The sequence below is a fragment of the Dendrobates tinctorius genome, unplaced genomic scaffold (assembly GCF_039654945.1).
Source record: "Dendrobates tinctorius isolate UK_male_01 unplaced genomic scaffold, ASM3965494v1 ptg000551l, whole genome shotgun sequence".
NCBI classification, from domain to species: Eukaryota; Metazoa; Chordata; class Amphibia; order Anura; family Dendrobatidae; genus Dendrobates; species Dendrobates tinctorius.
Genome location: NW_027362209.1, coordinates 122,286 through 143,478, shown reverse-complemented (window position 1 = coordinate 143,478; position 21,193 = coordinate 122,286). Strand labels below are relative to the sequence as shown.

The window sequence follows — 21,193 nt, the reverse complement described above, 5'->3', positions numbered from 1 at the left end:
CACGGCACACGGATGGCACATGTACATCACACAGACGGATCATGTACAGCACACAGACGGCACATGTACAGCACACGGATGGCTCATGTACAGCACACGGACGGCACATGTACTGCACACGGATGGCTCATGTACAGCACACGGACGGCACATGTACTGCACACGGATGGCTCATGTACAGCACATGGACGGCTCATGTACAGCACACGGACGGCACATGTACAGCACACAGACGGCTCATGCACAGCACACGGACGGCTCATGCACAGCACATGTACAGCACATGGACGGCACACGGACGGCTCATGCACGGCACATGTACAGCACACGGACGGCACATGTACAGCACACGGACGGCACACGGACGGCACATGGACAGCACATGTACAGCACACGGACGGCACATGTACAGCACACAGACAGCACATGTACAGCACACGGACGGCACGTTTACATGGACTCATAGACTTGTATTGGCGCTTTGTCATCTGTGCCGATGGGGAAACACGGACATGAGAGCAGTACCGTAGGTCAAATAGGGGACACGTGGCATCTGTGAAAAACATGACAGGTCGTGTGAAGGGGCCGTACAGTCACATAATAGAAAACAGCAGAATAAAAAGTGATTAATAACAAGTCCTACATGTCCCCCAAGCTACTCTGCTAAATCCCCTCTGGCTCCGTGGCCGATGGTTCGGGGGCCCTGATGGTTATTATTCACTTTGCAGCTATAATATAAGGTGAAGCCACAAGACCCCTGCAGACCAGTGCTGAGGCTGACGGAGACCCCCGGAGCCACAAGACCACTGCATCCCAGTGCTGAGGCTTACAGAGAACCCCGGAGCCACAAGACCACTGCAGACCAGTGCTGAGACTAGCAGAGACCTCCCGCAGCCACAAGACCCCTGCAGCCCAGTGCTGAGACTGACAGAGACCCCCGGTGCCACAAGACCACTGCAGCCCAGTGCTGAGACTGACCCCCGGTGCCACAAGACACCTGCAGCCTAGTATTAATACTCCCGGAGACCCCCGGAGTCACAAGACCACTGCAGCCCAGTGTTGAGACTGGCGGACACCCCCGGTGCCACAAGACCCCTGCAGCCTAGTGCTAAGACTCACAGAGACCCCCTGGAGCCACAAGACCACTGGAGCCCATTGCTGAGACTAGCAGAGACCCCCAGAACCAAGACTCCTGCAGCCCAGTGCTGAGACTGATGGAGACTCCTGGAGCCACAAGACTACTGCAGCCCAGTGCTAAGACTGTCAGAGACCTCCAGAGCCACAAGACCCCTGCAGCCCAGTGCTGAGACTCGCAGAGAACCCCGGAGCCACAAGACCACTGAAGCCAAGTGCTGAAACTGATGGAGACCCCTGGAGACCCAAGAACATTGCAGCCCAGTGCTAAGAATGACGGAGACCCACGGAGCCATAGAACACTGTAGCCCAATGCTGAGACTGGCGGAGACCCCCGAAGTCCCAAGACCACTGGAGACCAGTGCTGAGACTGATGGAGAACCCTGGAGCCACAAGACCATTGCAGCTCAGTGCTAAACTGAAGGAGACCCCCGGAGCCACAAGACTATTGCAGCCCAGTGCTAAGTCTGGCAGAGACCCCCAGAGTCACAAGACCACTGGAGCCCAGTGTTGAGACTGACAGAGACCCCCAGAGCCACAAGACCCCTACAGCTCACTGTTGAGACTGGCGGAGAAGCCCGGAGCTTCACAACCACTGCAGCCCAATGCTAAGACTGACAGAGACACCTAAAGCCACAAGACCATTGCAGCCCAGTGCTAAGATTGACGGAGACCCCTGGAGCCACAAGACTATTGCAGCCCAGTGCTGAGACTGGCAGAGACCCCCCCGGAGCCACAAGAACACTGCAGCCCAATGCTAAGACTGACAGAGACCCCCGGAGCATCGGTGCTTGAGCAATGGGGGATTTATCAGTTCATGCTAATTATTTTTACATTCTCAGAAATCCCCTGTAGTGTCTGTTCACACTCACAATTTTTGCTGTGGATTGATCTACAGTGTTGGCAGGAAATATTCTGCTTTTTTGCAGCCTTTTCACTTACATTTTTGTGTCCCATTCATTTGAACAGGGAAAAAAACACTGCAGAAACTCTGAAAGACGACAGCAACAGATTTATACTGGCTGGTGTCCGTGTCTGGTCAGTGTCCGTGTTTGGCTGCTGTCCGTGTCTGGCTGGTGTCCGTGTTTGACTGCTGTCTGTGTCTGGCTGGTGTTTGTTTCTGGCCGGTGTACATGTCTGGCTGCTGTCCGTGTCTGGCTGCTGTCCGTGTCTGGCCACTGTCCGTGTCTGCCTGGTGTCCATGTCTGCCTGGTGTCCGTGTCTGGCCGCTCTCCGTGTCTGGCCGGTGTCCGTGTCTGCCCGGTGTCCATGTCTGGTCAGCGTCCGTGTCTGCCCAGTGTCCATGTCTGCCCAGTGTCTGTGTCTGGTTGGTGTCCGTGTCTGGATGCTGTCCATGTCTGGATGCTGTCCGTGTCTGGCCGGTGTCCGTGTCTGGCCGGCGTCCGTGTCTGGCCGGTGTCCGTGTCTGGCCGCTGCACTGGGACAGGCCGGAATAGTATAGTAGACGGCATTATTCCACACAATAGGATATTAAGCCCTGTTCACACTGCGCTTCTGCAGTGCGTCCGGGGGCTCTGCCTGAATCCCTCTAAAATAGGAATCACATAAATCCCCGTTGGGGTCACAGACGGCACTGACACCAGCAGAGGTCAAAGGAATTTGCTTTTTTTCTGTAATTGACTGATTTATTTCCTTAGGCCGGGTGCACACGATCAGGAATTGGCAGCGCTTTGGACGCAGCACATGTCCGCTGCCGGCTATTGAACGCAGGTGACTCCACATGTGATTACTGAGCCGTGTGGATTCACTGCATACAATAGATTGTAGGGTGAGATTTATCGCATCTCCACAAGATAAATAGACATGTTGTGATCTGGAAAGACGCCGCCGCATGTCCGTCTCTAAAGAAGGGAATGTAGATTGTGAGCCTCATTGGGGACAATGCCACTAATGTCTGTAAAGCGCTGTGGAATTAATAGCGCTATATAAATGAGTAAAAATATATAAACTGCGGGGGTTCTGGCCTTTCACAAAATGTCAGCAGAGCCCCGGCAGCACCGTACACCCGCAGCGGCGTGCCACACATCCGAACGACCCCTCATCCCAGCCTGCAGCAACGCTCCACTCTTGCTTCCTCTAGCAGCGACCCTGGGACCTCGCATCACCGCAGTCACCACCCCCGGTAAGTAACTTATTAAAAAAAGTTATTTTCCTTTTCCTCTCTTCAAAATTTGGGGTGCGTCTTATAATCCGGAGCGTTTTATAATCAGTAAAATACGGTAAACTACTGATCCCTATTATGGCGACACTACAATTACAGGACTATATATACAGCACATATACACAGATACACACTATACATGGACACACATTATATATACTTTATAAATATAGAAACATACACTATATGCTGTACATACAGTACACACACATACTGTGTATATAAAGTATATACACACAGAAACAGTCAGTTTATATATAGTATATACAGTATGCTCACATACAAATACACTTTAGATATTTACAGAATACAGTGCACACAAGCAGTATACAAGTATAACATACATACACATACCATATACTGTATGTACATGTATATATATTATATATAAACTCACATGCACCACAGATATGCACACACATACTAATACACATATACAGGCACACACACTATATACTGCACATGTACACGCACAGATACACATATACATGTATACTTACCAGGTTCCACTCCTGTGTCTCCATTCAATGTCAGCAAGCAGTTAATCCTGAATGCTATCTGTGTGTTTTCAACTCTGCAAGCTTCTATATGGTAACCAGCTTTTCCAGTCTCTGCTCTGAATCCACTCCTGTGTCTCCATTCAATGTCAGCAAGCAGTTAATCCTGAATGCTATCTCTGTGTTTTCAACTCTGCAAGCTTATATATGGTATATAGTTTTTTTCAACTTACTCTGCTTGTCCCCTTATGTTGTGAGGTCAAGAAACTTTTCAAAGTGCTTTATGATCCATGTAGTGCTGGACATGTGTTTATTTGACCACAACATTTTATTGGGTCCTGGTGTCTCAATTTAGTGTGATTGATTAACGAGAAGAGAGAGAGGCCAAAAAAAAAAAAAGTTCTAAGTCTTATCCTCCTATATATTCAGACATAGCTTGGGGATAGCATTTATGCACACTTTATCCAAGTACAGTTTATCAAAGTACTGGCAGTTATAACATGGCAGTTAGACAGGGCAGGAGATAGGTAAGACATTTATATACATCTACTCCCTGTACATTAGGAGTGCAACAAATATATACCATATGCATTTGTGTAATTTTAATCCTGGCCACTGCATTCACACACATCCACCGCCCTGGCATTAACTCTCTACACTCCATCCACATTGGCCCCTCGCTTCTTTCCTCTCCTATGTATAGCACTCATGCTCTTTTCACATTGTTAAATTGCACAGATCCAGTCAGTCCCATCATTCAACATCAGAGACGCTCTCACAAATCAATTAACCATCTGCTCACTCTTTCTATCCTCCTTCTCCTAGTCGCAGGAGACATTGCTCCCAACCCTGGTCCCCCATGTTATAGAGAGTCAAACCCCCCGACTGCTACACTCAGAAACCCCTCTAATCTTATTAATATTCCCTGCATGCCATCTGTCTCTCTTAATTGTGCACTTTGGAATTCTCGCTCAGTGTGTAACAAACTCTCCTTCATTCATGACTTTTTCCTTTCTAATTCTCTTAACCTCCTGGCTCTTACTGAAACCTGGATCCAGCAGTCAGACACTACCGCTGCTGCTGCTCTTTCATACGGGGGGCTTCACTTCTCTCATACCCCAAGATCAGACAGTAGAGCTGGTGGAGGCGTTGGTCTGCTCCTATCACCAAAATGTACCTTTCAGGTTATCCCTCAAGTACCCTCACTTGTCTTCCCTTCTTTTGAGGTCCATGCCGTCAGACTCTACACCCCCTTCTCCATGCGAGTGGCGGTGGTGTATCGTCCTCCCGGCCCCTCCCATCAGTTCCTGGATCATTTTGCCACTTGGCTTCCACATTTTCTCTCCTGTGACATCCCTACCCTCATCATGGGAGATTTCAACATCCCCATTGCTCTTCCCCTCTCACCATCTGCTACTCACCTTTTATCTCTAACCTCCTCGTTTGGCCTTTCGCAGCTTACTAATTCTCCAACGCATGAAGACGGAAACTCCCTCGACTTGGTCTTCTCTCGGCTTTGTGCAGTGGATGATTTTGCAAACTCCCCTCTCCCGCTCTCTGACCACAATCTTCTTTCATTCTCTATCAAGAACTGCCAGGCTGCTCAGGTCACCCCCACTGTCCAGACTTATAGAAACATACAGGCCATTAACACCCAGAAACTTATGAAGAACTTGCAGTCTTCATTGGCCCCTATCTCCTCCCTCTCATGTCCTGATTCTGCATTGAAGCATTACAATGAAACACTTCAAACTGCCCTGGATGAATTTGCACCCCCTATAAATAGAACACCACAACGCAGACGGCGACAACCCTGGCACACGGTGCAAACACGTTTCCTGCAGCGGTGCTCCAGGTGCGCCGAACGTCTGTGGAGAAAATCCAATCTACACGAAGATTTCATCCATTTTAAGTTTATGCTTAGAACATACAACACTGCCCTTCACCTCTCCAAACAAACCTATTTCAACACCCTCATCACCTCACTGTCCAATAACCCGAAACGTCTCTTTGACACTTTTCATTCTCTACTCAATCCAAGAGTACAGGCCCCAACCACGGAGCTCCGAGCTGACGATCTGGCCAATTACTTCAAAGAAAAAATTGACCAGATCCGACAGGAAATTATCTCCCAATCACCTCATACCATGCACTGTCCTCCCTCCCCCACTGCATCTAACTCACTCTCTGATTTTGAACCAGTCACAGAAGAAGAAGTAAGCAGGCTCCTTACATCTTCTCGCCCAACTACTTGCACCAGTGACCCATTTCTGTCACAGCTCCTCCAGTCCCTTTCCCCTGCTGTCACCCCTCACCTAACTAAAATATTTAACCTCTCTCTCTCTTCTGGTATTTTTCCCTCCTCATTTAAGCATGCCATCATACATCCACTACTTAAAAAACCATCCCTCGACCAAAACTGTGCCGCTAACTATAGACCTGTCTCTAATCTTCCCTTCATCTCTAAACTCCTGGAACGCCTGGTCCACTCCCGTCTTATCCGCTATCTCTCAGAAAACTCTCTTCTCGACCCTCTCCAATCCGGTTTCCGCTCTTTACACTCCACTGAAACTGCCCTCACTAAAGTCTCCAATGATCTGCTAACAGCTAAATCAAATGGTCACTACTCCATGCTAATTCTCTTGGATCTCTCTGCAGCATTCGACACTGTGGATCATCAGCTCCTCCTCACTATGCTCCGTTCCATTGGCCTCAAGGATACCGTTCTCTCCTGGTTCTCCTCCTATCTCTCCGACCGCTCCTTTACTGTATCTTTTGCCAGTTCCTCCTCCTCTCATCTTCCCCTTACTGTTGGGGTCCCCCAAGGATCGGTTCTAGGCCCCCTCCTCTTCTCCTTGTACACTGCCCCTATTGGTCAAACAATCAGTAGATTTGGTTTCCAGTACCATCTCTATGCTGATGACACCCAATTATACGCTTCTTCTCCTGACATCACGCCAGCCTTTCTAGAAAACACCGGCGATTGTCTAAACGCTGTGTCTAATATCATGTCCTCACTATATCTGAAACTGAACCTGTCAAAGACTGAACTCCTGGTGTTTCCTCCCTCTACTAATGTACCTATACCCGACATTGCCATTTCTGTGTGTGGTTCCACTATTACTCCCCAGCAACAGGACCGCTGTCTTGGGGTCATACTTGATTCCGAGCTTTCCTTTGCCCCCCACATTCGATCACTGGCTCGCTCTTGTTATCTGCACCTCAAAAACATTTCTAGAATTCGACCTTTTCTTACCTTTGACTCTGCAAAAACTCTTACTGTTTCTCTTATTCATTCTTGTCTCGACTATTGTAACTCTCTTCTAATTGGTCTCCCTCTTACCAAACTCTCCCCTCTCCAATCTGTCTTGAATGCTGCAGCCAGGATCATATTCCTCACCAATCGTTACACCGATGCCTCTACCTTGTGCCAGTCATTACACTGGCTACCCATCCACTCCAGAATTCAGTATAAACTTATTACCCTTACTCACAAAGCCCTCCATGGCTCAGCACCACCCTACATCTCCTCCCTTGTTTCAGTATACCACCCTACCCGCGCCCTCCGTTCTGCTGATGACCTGAGGTTAGCATCCTCAATAGTCAGAACCTCCCACTCCCGTCTCCAAGACTTTACACGTGCCGCGCCAATTCTTTGGAATGCACATCCCAGGTCAATACGATTAGTCCCCAATCCCCACAATTTTAAGCGTGTCCTGAAAACGCATTTATTCAGACTGGCCTATCGCCTCAACACATTAACCTAATCTATCCCTGTGTGGCAGAGCCAAAAGTTTTACCATAACCAGGTTCCCCGCATCATTCTCCCACATGCTTTATGCATCCATTAGCCCTCTGTGTCCGTACTGTCACACACCTAACATTATGGCTGGTCCATACAATCAGGGCAACTGTTACCACCCACCTTTCATGTCTACCTCTTTCCTCATAGACTGTAAGCTTGCGAGCAGGGCCCTCTTTCCTCTTGGTATTTGCTATAATCTACTGTATGTGATTATTGTTATGCTGTAATGTCTTTTGTCTGTACAAATCCCCTCTGAAATGTAAAGTGCTGCGGAATATGTCGGCGCTATAAAAATAAAATTTATTATTATTATTATTATTCTGTGGTTTCACTTGCACAGATCCATTCCCAGGACAGTGCTTTATGAGCAGCCATGATGTGGACTCAGGAGGAGATGACACAGACACACAGGGCTGCAGGCATCTTCCTGGCCATGCTTTGATCTCTGCTGTGTTGTAATCGGCCCCTTCCCACTCACTCTCAACTTCTAACCTGACTGTAGGGAGAAAGAGAGAGAGGGGCTGGAGGGGGGTTTAGGAGAGATGCTCCGGGACTACAGAGGATGCACAGCGTTATTGACTGCTGTAAACCGTCTACTATAGAGCGAAATTGGGATTTATATAATTGTAACCGGTTGTTGTATTGTTTACTGGTTTTTCTTTTTTTTATTGTTTTTCTCACAGTTTGTACAAGAAAAACAAAATGTTAGTAATTCTTTGTTTTGTTCAATAAAATTTATCTGATTGAAAAAAGAAAGGTGATAAAGTTGTTAATAGATGAAACGATAGAAAATACCAAGATCACATGAGAAGGTGCTCGTATGAATTCACAGATAAATGTGGTTGCTCATTGACAAGGAGGTTATATCCATGCATGCAAGGGACATATGTATCCAAAATAAAAGAGGCACCCGGGCCAGAAATTCATAACCCCTCTGACACAGCTGAGGCATGTTGTTGCTGTTATAGCTCGCTCTATAATATCCATGGATAATACCACGACATGCCACCTAATATTCTGGAAAGAAAAACTGACAAATATATTATGGACGCTGCTCTTCCTTCCTTACAGACCCCTGAGCAGGAGGAACTAGACAAAGCTGTCACTGAGGAAGAGATCGGAGAGGCCATTACATCATTCCCTATCGGGAAGAGCCCTGGGCCGGATGGAGGCAATAATAGATTTTATAAGATGTTTGCACCCCAGTTATTACCATTTTAGGAGAAGTGTTCAGTAATATCTCAGAAGACCCCCTCTCTGCCCCTTAATTACTTGAGGCTGACATAACATTGTTTCTGAAAGCCTGGAGAAGAACCAAATGTCGGCCCTAATTTTCATCCAATATCACTAATTACTGTAGAGGTGAAAATATTCTCTACAGTGATTACAGCCCGGCTCTCCCACTACCTGCCCTCAATTGTTACCGATCATCAGGTTGGCTTTATTAAGGACAGAGAAGCTTGTGAGAAAACATTGTTATTAATGTCACATGCGGAAACCCCGGGGATCCCAATGTGCCTTGTTTCTGCCGACACTGATGAAGCGTTGGACATAGAGCCCGGACTTTCTTGAAGATCACCCTACGACATATTGGGTTGGGCCTTTTCTTGTTATCTATCATTCTCTCCTTATACACTGACCCTAAACTGATAATTAGGGGAGACGGCCTTCTATCTGACACATTATCTATTAATAATGGGACGAGGCGAGGGCGTCCCTCATCACTTCTCCTATACACACCGGTGATTGAGCAGTTAGTGGTGGCATTACGTATAAATCCCGATATTAGTGGGTCACTATAGGCTCACAGCTCTATACACTCGCTCTATACACAGGTGACTTGTGGCTCTATGTTTCACCCCAATGATCTAATTTCCCTCTGTAATAAAGGAATTCGGAGATTTCGGCCATGGAAGGAATTTTATAGTCAACTCCTCTAAATCAGAAGCCATGAACATAACGCTGACCTGACACAACTAATTTCTAACTTTCCCTTTAAGTGGCAGAAAGACGCAATTAACCCCTTCATGCTGCGACCCATTTTCGTTTTTTTGTTTCTGTTTTTTCCTTCCCTTCTTCCCAGAGCCATAACTCTTTATCTCTCTGGCCACATAGACATATGAGGGCTTGATGTTTGCGGGGCGAGTTGTACTTTTCAATGACTCCCTTAATTTTACCACATAGTGTACTCAAAAACGAGGAAAAAATTCCAAGTGCGGTGAAATTGTGAAAAAAACAATTCTGACATTGTTTATTGTGAATTGTTTTTGTACATTTTGTGGTATAATTGACCTTGTAATATGATTCTCCTCATCACTATGATTACGGCAACACCGAACATGTCCAGTTTTTATTATTCTTTTAGTGGAGAAAAAAAAATCTGAGGTTTGGAAAGAAACATTTTTGGAGCAGTTTCTCCATTTCCCGAGCCCCGTAACATTGTTATTTTCCTCCGGTGGAGCTGTATGATGGATTATTTTCTGCAGGACGAGATAACGTTTTTATTAGTACAATTGTGATCGCTCGTTACAGCATTTTTTGTGGAATTGTGCCATCCATAAATACGTAATTTTGTCATTCTCACATTTTTCCTATTTCCGGTGTTTACTGATCGGGTTAATTGTTTTTATGTTTTTTACAGAGGGGTAAAAGACACACAGGCAGTGCTGTACAAAAACAACAGATAATGTAACAAAAAAGAACAGCGAGCACTGAAGGAGATAAAAAACTGCCAAGATCCTGTTATTAGAGAAGCCGATAAAGGCAATAATGTAGTGTTAGTAGCAATGGAGAATATAGTAAGGAGCAGAAAGACAGCGATCAGAGAGCAGCACAGAGAAGAACAAGCGCTGATCCCACAAATAACGAGAAGGAACAACTAAGATCTTCTCTGAGATTTCACATCGAGAAGGGACGATTGTCTAATATCAGAGAAACTCTTCCCTGAATTTCCACACAAGCCGCATTGGTATTATATTCCTAAAGTCCACAAAGACGCAGCGCCCCCACCAGGCCGCCCGATAGTGTGCGGGGTCGGATCAGTAACAGAATCTTTCTCTACATTTATAGACCGGTGTGTGAGACCATTACTGAGAATAGCACCTGCTCACATCAAGGACACCGGAGATTTATAGAGAATTGTGTCCGGTATAGATTGGCAGGAGGGTTATAAATTGGCTTTGATCGACGTCGGGAGCTTGTACGCACGAATTCCACAAATCACAGGACTGGAAGCAATAAAAAATCTATGGAAAAAACTGCTGAAACAGATGACTATATTGGATTCATCCTGGAAAGCCTGAATGTTATATTGTCCCATAAGGCCTTCTCTTTTGGGGGCAGCTGGTCCACCCAGATGACGGGGACAGCGATGGGGGCGACAGATGCTGCAGTCTCACTAATTTGTTCTTGCCAGACTTTGAAAATAAATATATTTATAGTGTAAACCCACCTGACACCTCCGTGCGGACCACCGGTACGTGGATGATGTGTTTCTGGTGTGGGCTGGGACAGAAAGGGGTTAATGATTTCATGAAATATTTGAACGAGGAGAATAAGGTTAATATGAGATTTATTCACAATTTGCACAGAATAACTTAGATTTCTTAGGTGTGAATATTATCTGCCATGGTCTCTCTGAATTCACCCTTATTTCTACTGGTGAAATTTTCCCAACCAAAACTCCCATGTCATGTTCCACCAGTTATGTTACACACGTGATTATATGCTCATACCAGAAATTATATGTGGGAAGGACGACCCAACCCCTCCACAAAAGGCTGAACTCACACCGTCCCAATACTCCATAGGGTTTTCTCCAACATGGGCTTTCACGTCACTGCACCATCAAACACAAGAAAGACTCCACACAACTGAGAATATTCCCCACAGAGGAGATTCCCCCACAGGGTCAGAATCGCATTGGACAACTACATCGGGAAGAAATCTTCTGGATTTATAAACTAAACCCCCTTACTCCAAATGGCCTCAGTGAGATTACAGATGTTACAGAGGCTCCTGCTGCACCAGCCTGGGATAAGTCAGATCATCGCCGGATCCCCGAACACCTCCTGTGACCCGGCTCCACCAGCGCTGCCGACCCCCCCCCCCCGGGTTTACTGAATTCAGACTGTGGGACAGACCCCCATTTGATGCATTAACTTTTGCCCTATTATCCTTCTGAAAATTTGGGGTTCGTCTTATGGTCCAGTGCGGCTTATAGTCCATACCAATGAAGGGACTGCTGGGACGGTAACGGGGTCCATCTGAGACCCCAATGCAGAAGCCACATGTCCTGAGAACTGGACCTGCTGGACCACAAATTGTCATTTCTCCAGGATACCAAATAAATAGTTGTCACGTAGACCCTGGAGAACCTGTCTGACATGCTCAGCATGCTCCTCCAGAGGACGGGAGTAACTCACTATATCATCCAGGAAAATTACCACAAATCTACCAATCAGTGAGAAAAATATAATTACTGACATTGTCACAGACTGCCGGAGCATTGGTTACCCCGAATGGCGGCATCAGGTTCGGTTTTCTTACAATGAATATTGGATTTATGTCGGGGCCCCCTGTCCCTGACAGCCGGTGTCGTTTCCCCTACAGAGGCTAATCCACAAGGGCACTGAGGTGCGAGACTCGGGTGAGTTTCTCCCAAGTGTGACCCCGGCCTCAGCCGGACTCTGGAAGGGGGGAAATAACCGAGATTTGGGCATTTTAGCTCCTGGTGTGGAGTCGATAGCACAATCATATGCCGCCATATAGTAGACGGCCGGTAACTGGTGAGAATTCCCTCATGTGTGGGGTCTATTTCCCTCCAGAGAAACCACACGTTACATTCCACACATAACACTGTGTAGAGAAAGCGGCGCGGGGTAATTGTGCCAGTAGTGAGGGGCGAATAATGGCGGGAATGTCACTGACTGAGGAGAAGGCTCCATGGAGCGTCTTCACTCCGGAGATCATGTGACCCCTGACTCCTCCCCTCCTGTGACCTCATCACAGGTCCTGTGCACAGAGCAGCCATATATGTGGAGTGCGGCTCTGCAGGTTAGTGATGGGCAGTCCGGCTCTTCTGGCTCCTTTCCCCATTTTTCTCCCTCCTGTCCCTTCACTATAAAGCCTGGGCCTCATTATACAGCTGTACAGGGGTCTAGTGAAGGCCTTTTAGCCCTTTCCTCAGTCTGTAGCTCCTGGGAACAGGCCCTCACTCCTGTCCCTTCACTATAAAGCCTGGGTCTCATTATACAGCTGTACAGGGGTCTAGTGAAGGCTTTTTAGCCCTTTCCTCAGACTGTAGCTCCTGGGCACAGGCCCTCACTCCTGTCCCTTCACTATAACGCCTGGGCCTCATTATACAGCTGTACAGGGGTCTAGTGAAGGCTTTTTAGCCCTTTCCTCAGACTGTAGCTCCTGGGAACAGGCCCTCACTCCTATCCCTTCACTATAAAGCCTGCGCCTCATTATACAGCTGTACAGGGGTCTAGTGAAGGCTTTTTAGCCCTTTCCTCAGTCTGTAGCTCCTGGGAACAGGCCCTCACTCCTGTCCCTTCACTATAAAGCCTGGGCCTCATAATACAGCTGTACAGGGGTCTAGTGAAGGCTTTTTAGCCCTTTCCTCAGACTGTAGCTCCTGGGAACAGGCCCTCACTCCTATCCCTTCACTATAAAGCCTGCGCCTCATTATACAGCTGTACAGGGGTCTAGTGAAGGCTTTTTAGCCCTTTCCTCAGACTGTAGCTCCTGGGAACAGGCCCTCACTCCTATCCCTTCACTATAAAGCCTGCGCCTCATTATACAGCTGTACAGGGGTCTAGTGAAGGCTTTTTAGCCCTTTCCTCAGTCTGTAGCTCCTGGGAACAGGCCCTCACTCCTGTCCCTTCACTATAAAGCCTGGGCCTCATTATACAGCTGTACAGGGGTCTAGTGAAGGCTTTTTAGCCCTTTCCTCAGACTGTAGCTCCTGGGAACAGGCCCTCACTCCTGTCCCTTCACTATAAAGCCTGCGCCTCATTATACAGCTGTACAGGGGTCTAGTGAAGGCTTTTTAGCCCTTTCCTCAGTCTGTAGCTCCTGGGAACAGGCCCTCACTCCTGTCCCTTCACTATAAAGCCTGGGCCTCATTATACAGCTGTACAGGGGTCTAGTGAAGGCTTTTAAGCCCTTTCCTCAGTCTGTAGCTCCTGGGAACAGGCCCTCACTACTGTCCCTTCACTATAAAGCCTGGGCCTCATTATACAGCTGTACAGGGGTCTAGTGAAGGCTTTTTAGCCCTTTCCTCAGTCTGTAGCTCCTGGGAACAGGCCCTCACTCCTGTCCCTTCACTATAAAGCCTGGGCCTCATTATACAGCTGTACAGGGGTCTAGTGAAGGCTTTTTAGCCCTTTCCTCAGACTGTAGCTCCTGGGAACAGGCCCTCACTCCTGTCCCTTCACTATAAAGCCTGCGCCTCATTATACAGCTGTACAGGGGTCTAGTGAAGGCTTTTTAGCCCTTTCCTCAGTCTGTAGCTCCTGGGAACAGGCCCTCACTCCTGTCCCTTCACTATAAAGCCTGGGCCTCATTATACAGCTGTACAGGGGTCTAGTGAAGGCTTTTTAGCCCTTTCCTCATACTGTAGCTCCTGGGCACAGGCCCTCACTCCTTCCCTTCACTATAAAGCCTGGGCCTCATTATACAGCTGTACAGGGGTCTAGTGAAGGCTTTTTAGCCCTTTCCTCAGTCTGTAGCTCCTGGGAACAGGCCCTCACTCCTGTCCCTTCACTATAAAGCCTGGGCCTCATTATACAGCTGTACAGGGGTCTAGTGAAGGCTTTTTAGCCCTTTCCTCATACTGTAGCTCCTGGGAACAGGCCCTCACTCCTGTCCCTTCACTATAAAGCCTGGGCCTCATTATACAGCTGTACAATGGTCTAGTGAAGGCTTTTAACCCCTTTCCACTGAAGGTACTGTCACACTTAGCGATGCACCAGCGATCCCGACCAGCAATATGACGCGGTCAGGATCGCTGGTGCATCGCTAAGTGGTCGCTAGTGAGCTGCCACACAGGCAGATCTCACCAGCGACATCGCTGGGGACAGGGGTCGCTACTTACCTGTCACACCAGGTGATCCTGCGTCCTCCCGCCCGCATCCACGCTCGTCACTCGTCGTGACAGCAGGAAGCGCCGCAGGAAGCAGACGACAAGAAACAGTCCAGCCTGTTCTAGCGCGATCAGCGATAACCAGCGGGGGAGCGTGTTGTAGATAAGTATCAGACACAGTGATTTCGCTAGCAATATCGCTATAACGTCACAAGTTATAGCGATATTGCTAGCGATATCTCTTAGTGTGACATGCCCTTGACTGTAGCTCCTGGGCACAGGTCCTCACTCCTGTCCCTTCACTATAAAGCCTGGGCCTCATTATACAGCTGTACAGGGGTCTAGTGAAGGCTTTTTAGCCCTTTCCTCAGACTGTAGCTCCTGGGCACAGGTCCTCACTCCTGTCCCTTCACTATAAAGCCTGGGCCTCATTATACAGCTGTACAGGGGTCTAGTGAAGGCTTTTTAGCCCTTTCCTCAGTCTGTAGCTCCTGGGATCAGGCCCTTCAGTCCCTTCGCTATAAAGCCTGGGCCTCATTATACAGCTGTACAGGGGTCTAGTGAAGGCTTTTTAGCCCTTTCCTCAGACTGTAGCTCCTGGGATCAGGCTCTCACTCCTGTCCCTTCACTATAAAGCCTGAGCCTCATTATACAGCTGTACAGGGGTCTAGTGAAGGCTTTTTAGCCCTTTCCTCAGACTGTAGCTCCTGGTCACCATGTGATCTCACCATAACCCTAACAAGCTAATTAACGTGTAAAATCTTGGTCAAAATTATCTCAGTACACAAATCTCCCAGGATGCCCAAAGTTTTGCATCGCCCCTTTTTCCTTTTTGCAATTATGAAATTGTAAAAAAGTCTATATATATATATTTTTTTTTATTATTGTTGCCTAAAATACAAAGGCCATGTGTCATCTTAGAGGTTCGGCCTTTTAGAGATCATTTCATCTTCATCTTACTACTGCTCACAATAACGGACATTTTGACCAGGGGCGCCCACACTTTTACATGCCGCTGTCAATGCTTCATCCCGCTGGTGCTCAATATTTAATAGGTTCTTGCTATTAAACTTAATGAAAAGTTTGGTGAATGTCTTTGAGCTGTTATTACTAGAGATGAGCGAATATTGTCGGAGAAGTTGTTATTGGCTAATATCGCTTACCGAATAGCTGCATCGGGACCCCGGATCCCTGGAGCGCTCCCGATAATCAGCTGCATGTGTCGCCCTCCATGCAGGTGCTGTGACTATCACACAGCGCGACACACGCAGCTGATTATCGGGAGCGCTCCAGCACACTGAGTCCTGCACACCCTGAGGCCCCTGATCATGTGACCCCTGACTCCTCCCCTCCTGTGACCTCATCACAGGTCCTGTGTGCACAGAGCAGTCATATATGTGGCAGACACTCCTGGATCTTCTGCTTTCTGGGCCAGTTCCTCCTGTGAGACCTATTAACCCTTTCGCTCCCTGTATTCTCCTTTCTCACAGGACAATATCTGAATTCGGACAGTGTGACAGGAATATAAGCAATGTGGAAGGAAAAAATGACAATTTTACTTTTTTCCTCACAAAAATGTGACTTTGCCCCAAAATTGGCAGCGTAACAAATCCTTATTTTCCCCACTGTAGTTTGTAGACTCCATATACAGATCCCTTAAGTGCGAATGGATGTTGCAGGCAGCAGATCGCTCTCCACGGCGTCTCCAGACTCTGTCACGGCTGTCACATGTGCTCAGTGTGAACCTGCTTTCATCTGTGAAAAGCACAGGGCGCCAGTGGTGAATTTGCCAATCCTGGTGTTCTGTGGCAAATGCCAAGTGTCCTGTACGGTGTTGGGCTGTGAGCACAACCCCCATCTGTGGATATCGGGACCTCAGACCATCCTAATGGAGTCAGTTTCTAAACGTTTGTGCAGACACATGTTCATTTGTGGCCTGCTGAAGATCATTTTGCAGGTCTCTGGCAGTGCTCCTCCTGTTCCTTCTTGCACAAAGGGGGAGGTAGTGGTCCTGCTGCTGGGTTGTTGCCCTCATACGGCCCCCTCCACATGTCCTGATGAACTGGCCTGTCTCCTGGTAACACCACCAGCCTCTGGACACTACACTGTCAGACACAGTAAACCTTCTTGCCACAGCTCACATTGATGTGCCATCCTGGATGAGCTGCACTACCTGAGCCACTTGTGTGGGTTGTAGAAGTCCGTCTCATGCTACCACAAGTGTGAAAACACAACCAACATTCAAAAGTGACCAAAACGTCAGCCAGAAAGCATTGGTACTGAGATGTGGTCTGTGGTCCCCACCTGCAGAACCACTCCTTTATTGAGGGTGTCTTGATAATTGCCAATAATTTCATCTGTTGTCTATTCCATTTGCATAACAGCATGTGAAATTGATTGTCAATCAGTGTTGCTTCCTAAGTGGACAGTTTGATTTCACAGAAGTTTGATTTACTTGGAGTTATATTCTGTTGTTTAAGTGTTCCCTTTATTTTTTGAACCGTGTATATAGATGGATAGATTTTTTTTTTCTTTGCATTGGAGGGTCCAATTCCAGCTATTGCTGTGGGATCTGTGATTTCTATCTACTCCACTGTGTACAGGATAATAGAGTATAATAAAGTAGTTATGGCCGTGACGTAACTAACATTGTGCAGTGACTCTGCTTTCCATATAGTGATGGATATTTCTTGTTGGTGAAACTGTGATTTTTTTCCACTTTAAGCCTTTTTTAAACCCCTCTGATCAGTGCGATCATACAACATACAAGCCTCTGATGGCTCCGGTGATGCCCTGTACTCCTGTAGTGCCGTGTATCATCACTGCCTGTCAGTGTAATACTAACGGCCCCATACACATGAGATCAGAGCTGGCTGAACGGTCATTTGGCAGACGGCGATCTCTCCCGACTCCCCCATACACACAAATATTCCAGCTTTCCTGTGGTCTGTATGAGAGAGTCGCCTCCAGACTCCTCTAGAGGAGGATTATCTACACGAAGAACAGACGGATTATCCTCTGAAATTCAGGATGCCAGATCCTTCTCTGCCCTGACATCATCTGTCGGGAGGCCCCGAAATACATTATATGGTCGGCCAAACCCCCCGAAATCAGAGCTTTCATGGAACTTTAGTCTAATGTGTATGGGGGGTTATAAGGTAACTTATTGGACGCTGTCTCTGGCCCGGCCTAATAGACCTTCATAAATTGCAGCCCAGACCCCATTATTAGGCATGTAAGTATCGGAGTAACTAGGCCGCCCCATACTATCGAGTACTTGGAGGCGGGGGGCATTCAGCCAAACTCTGTCACACCTTCTTAGATGCCATGTTTGCTTCTCACAGCAGCAAGTGGTTAAACTGTCAGGGTTTTTGTTGAAGCCTCATCTGTGCCGTCCCTGCGGTGTACATCTATGTTCTGGGGCCCAAAAAGATTAATTTCTTTTTAATAAATGTTTAATTGTTAAAAATTATAAAATGTGTCTTCTGCTTTTTGCATATTTTTTTCTTCTTACAAGAATTGTTGGAGCCAATTTTCTTTAGAAACATTTTAATATCGGCTTTTTCTGGAGTTTTTCTTGTAATATAGGAAAGCCTAAGGCCAGAAATAATCCCCATAAATCACTGTACATGGAGACTTTGGGATCAGATCATTTCTGTCCGTTGTGTTTGTGAAAACTAAAAATCTTTTCTAAAAGCCTCAAACTTCTGTGTGTGACTCAGAGCTGAGATCTAACGTGATAGAAGATTCCAGTGCGGGGAAGACGGGAAACCTTCATATAGACGGCCGGTGGGGATGGAGGCAGTGACCGACTCTGGCCAAATCTGTCTCTAGAGCCGCAGTAGAAGATGAAGATGTCGTCCTCATCATGAAGGAGTTATTTCTCATGTCGCGTGTAATGAATATCTCCTGCAGTATTGATAATGCCGATTCCAGTGTCGGTAATGAGAGGAGAATTAGCGTTATGGAAGATGAGTCTATGAGGAACGTGTTCAGCTGCCGACTCCGAGGAGGAAACTGCTTGTTGTCTGTGGCCTAAATATATAGGTTTTATTAGTAGATGTCAGGGAAGAAAACTAAACCCTGTAAGATAATAAATCTCCTCATATGTTTCCCGTATTATCTCCAGTAATTGTATTATTACACAGGATTCTTATGATGTTACATCGGATCATCTTCTTCTCATTCAGGTCTCTACAATATCGGATCCTCTCAGTGAAGATCTTCTACAGAAGAGAATTTTCCTGATTTACCCATCAAGGATGGATATGGACAGAGACAAGATGGCAGAGAGGATATTACACCTCACCCTAGAGATCCTCTTCCGTCTCACTGGAGAGGTGAGAGATTCTGATGATGTCACATTACATCATTCTTATCTATGGGAATAACAGATGGACAGAACTGGAGAGGTGAGGACTCTGGGAATGTCTGTAGTGAGATTTATTAATGTGTCGCTCCATAACCAGGATTACACAGTGGTGAAGAAGACCTCTAGTGATCGCTGTCAGGACCCTGTGTCTGAGGGATGGGGAAGACCCCTGAGCCCAATCACGGGGCCTCTACCTCACCCCCTGATCCATGAGGACATCAATGACCAGAAGATCCTAGAACTCATCTACAAGATGATTGAGCTGCTGACTGGAGAGGTGACACTGCTGGGAATGCTGGGACATTATACAGTAACACTATGAAGGGATCGGGGGATGACGGTATCATTGTATGTGTCAGGTTCCTATAAGGTGTCAGAATGTCGCTGTCTATTTCTCCATGGAGGAGTGGGAGTATTTAGAAGGACACAGAGATCTGTACAAGAACGTCATAATGGAGGTTCTCCAGCCCCTCACATCACCAGGTAATAGACAGGACTAAATACACACGGCCTATAATTATCTGTATGTAGAGAATGAATTCAGTCCCTGTATGTGTTTCCTCCAGATCTATCCAGTAAGAGGACAACACCAGAGAGATGTCCCCGTCCTCTTCCTCCACAGGACTGTAACCAAGAAGATCCCAGTGTTCCTCAGGATCATCAGGTAGATGGAGAGGTGTCAGGAGATCTCCCCTATGATGTGTAGACGGCTGTGAAGGTCTTGTGCTCAGTCTTGTTTTATCCACCAGTATTATGTGTTTTATACTTGTGTAATGAGAACGGTGGAGATGGCAGGATTAGAGCTGATCATAGATGGGACTTCTCCATCTGTCGGTGACTTTTACAATATTTGTTTCAGGGTGAAGATCTGACCCATATTAATACTACAGAGACATATGTGAGAGATGATGAGTGGTGTAAAGAGGAGATTCCCACATATGACTACCCAGGTGAGTAGTAACCACTGAATGCAGAGAAGTCACAGATTCCTCTCAGTCACCGGCTGTGGCTGCTTTATCGGTGGTGTAGTCCGGCCGTATTACCATGATCACCATTTTGCCTCTAGACCACAACATTCTCCTCCACCCAAAACTGTTCAAATGACTTTGGGCATTGAAAGCCCTTTTCTATAGACCTTACGACCTGGAGGATCCACCTACCCCCTGGGATTAATAATAAGAATCCCATGTAAAATGCTAAAATGCCTTTGGATGATACCAAAACAATTTGTTCACCCTAGGCACAAGCCACATCAGCTCCTATAAACATGGAAACACTGGAGAAAAAAGGGAGCAAAACGATGATTGCAAAAATATTAATAATTTTTATTAAATATCGTACAAAGAAGTGCTCAAAATCATGATGAGGTGCCAATATAAAGCAGATGAACACATACCCGACCATCCCCTCGTCCATCCAAGATAGAAATAATGTCCTCATATATGTATTTTAGACATCATGCCTATAAAGTGGAAGCCCAAAATATAATACCTCCCTACAAAAATCAATGGCCATATGGCCCAGATTACTTCAAGTAAATCCCCTGAGCAAAGCTCAAAAAGTAAGGAGGAGAGACATATAATGTCCTTAGGGTGCATTGAATCTGGACATAAACAAGGGCGACCACCAATGAAAGACAGAAATAAATGTCAGTTCAAAATCTTACCAGAGGATGCAGGAGGAAGAGGGGAAGCGTCTGGCAGTGACCCCGATGCGCGTTTCGCGGCGCAGAAAGGCCGCTTTATCAAGGAGATAATAACCATATCTCCACAGGACCTTCATATACCCTGTGACCCCGGTCACGTGACCGGGATCAACCAATCATCGCGGCCTCATCGGCGCATGCGCTCTGAGGTCGGCAAGCACCGCTGCACAGAACAGGCGTCATGCTGAACACAGGACACCGGTCAAAAGACAAAGGCGCCCGTGTACAACACAAAGACGCCCATCTGTCAGCAGCACAATTACCACCGCAGAGAGATGCGCACAGCCGCCCATAATTGTATCCCATATATAGGGTAAATGGAAATCCCAAAAAATCCATACCGGGAAGATGAATGATTTTTAAAGGGGTCATGGCCATTCAAAAGAATCATCACATACATACATGGATATA

The 21,193-nt window shown here is 46.9% G+C and overlaps 1 protein-coding gene across 1 annotated transcript; it reads left to right on the top strand.

Annotated features, from left to right (window-relative positions):
* The first annotated feature begins 496 nt into the window (after positions 1-496).
* LOC141078393 (oocyte zinc finger protein XlCOF29-like) lies at positions 497-19,399 on the top strand. Its single transcript, XM_073565133.1, has 3 exons — positions 497-526; positions 18,896-19,045; positions 19,175-19,399. Exons 1-3 carry the CDS (start codon positions 497-499, stop codon positions 19,397-19,399), a joined length of 405 nt encoding a protein of 134 aa, XP_073421234.1.
* The last annotated feature ends 1,794 nt before the right edge of the window (positions 19,400-21,193 follow it).

What these genes read in the sequence shown, in the direction of transcription:
- LOC141078393 (XM_073565133.1), top strand. Translation starts at nt 497, where the DNA reads ATGGGGAAACACGGACATGAGAGCAGTACC. An exon ending in ACGGACATGAGAGCAGTACC is followed by an intron (nt 527 to 18,895) that starts GTAGGTCAAATA and finishes CTTCTCATTCAG; the next exon opens with GTCTCTACAATATCGGATCC. An exon ending in TCTTCCGTCTCACTGGAGAG is followed by an intron (nt 19,046 to 19,174) that starts GTGAGAGATTCT and finishes CTCCATAACCAG; the next exon opens with GATTACACAGTGGTGAAGAA.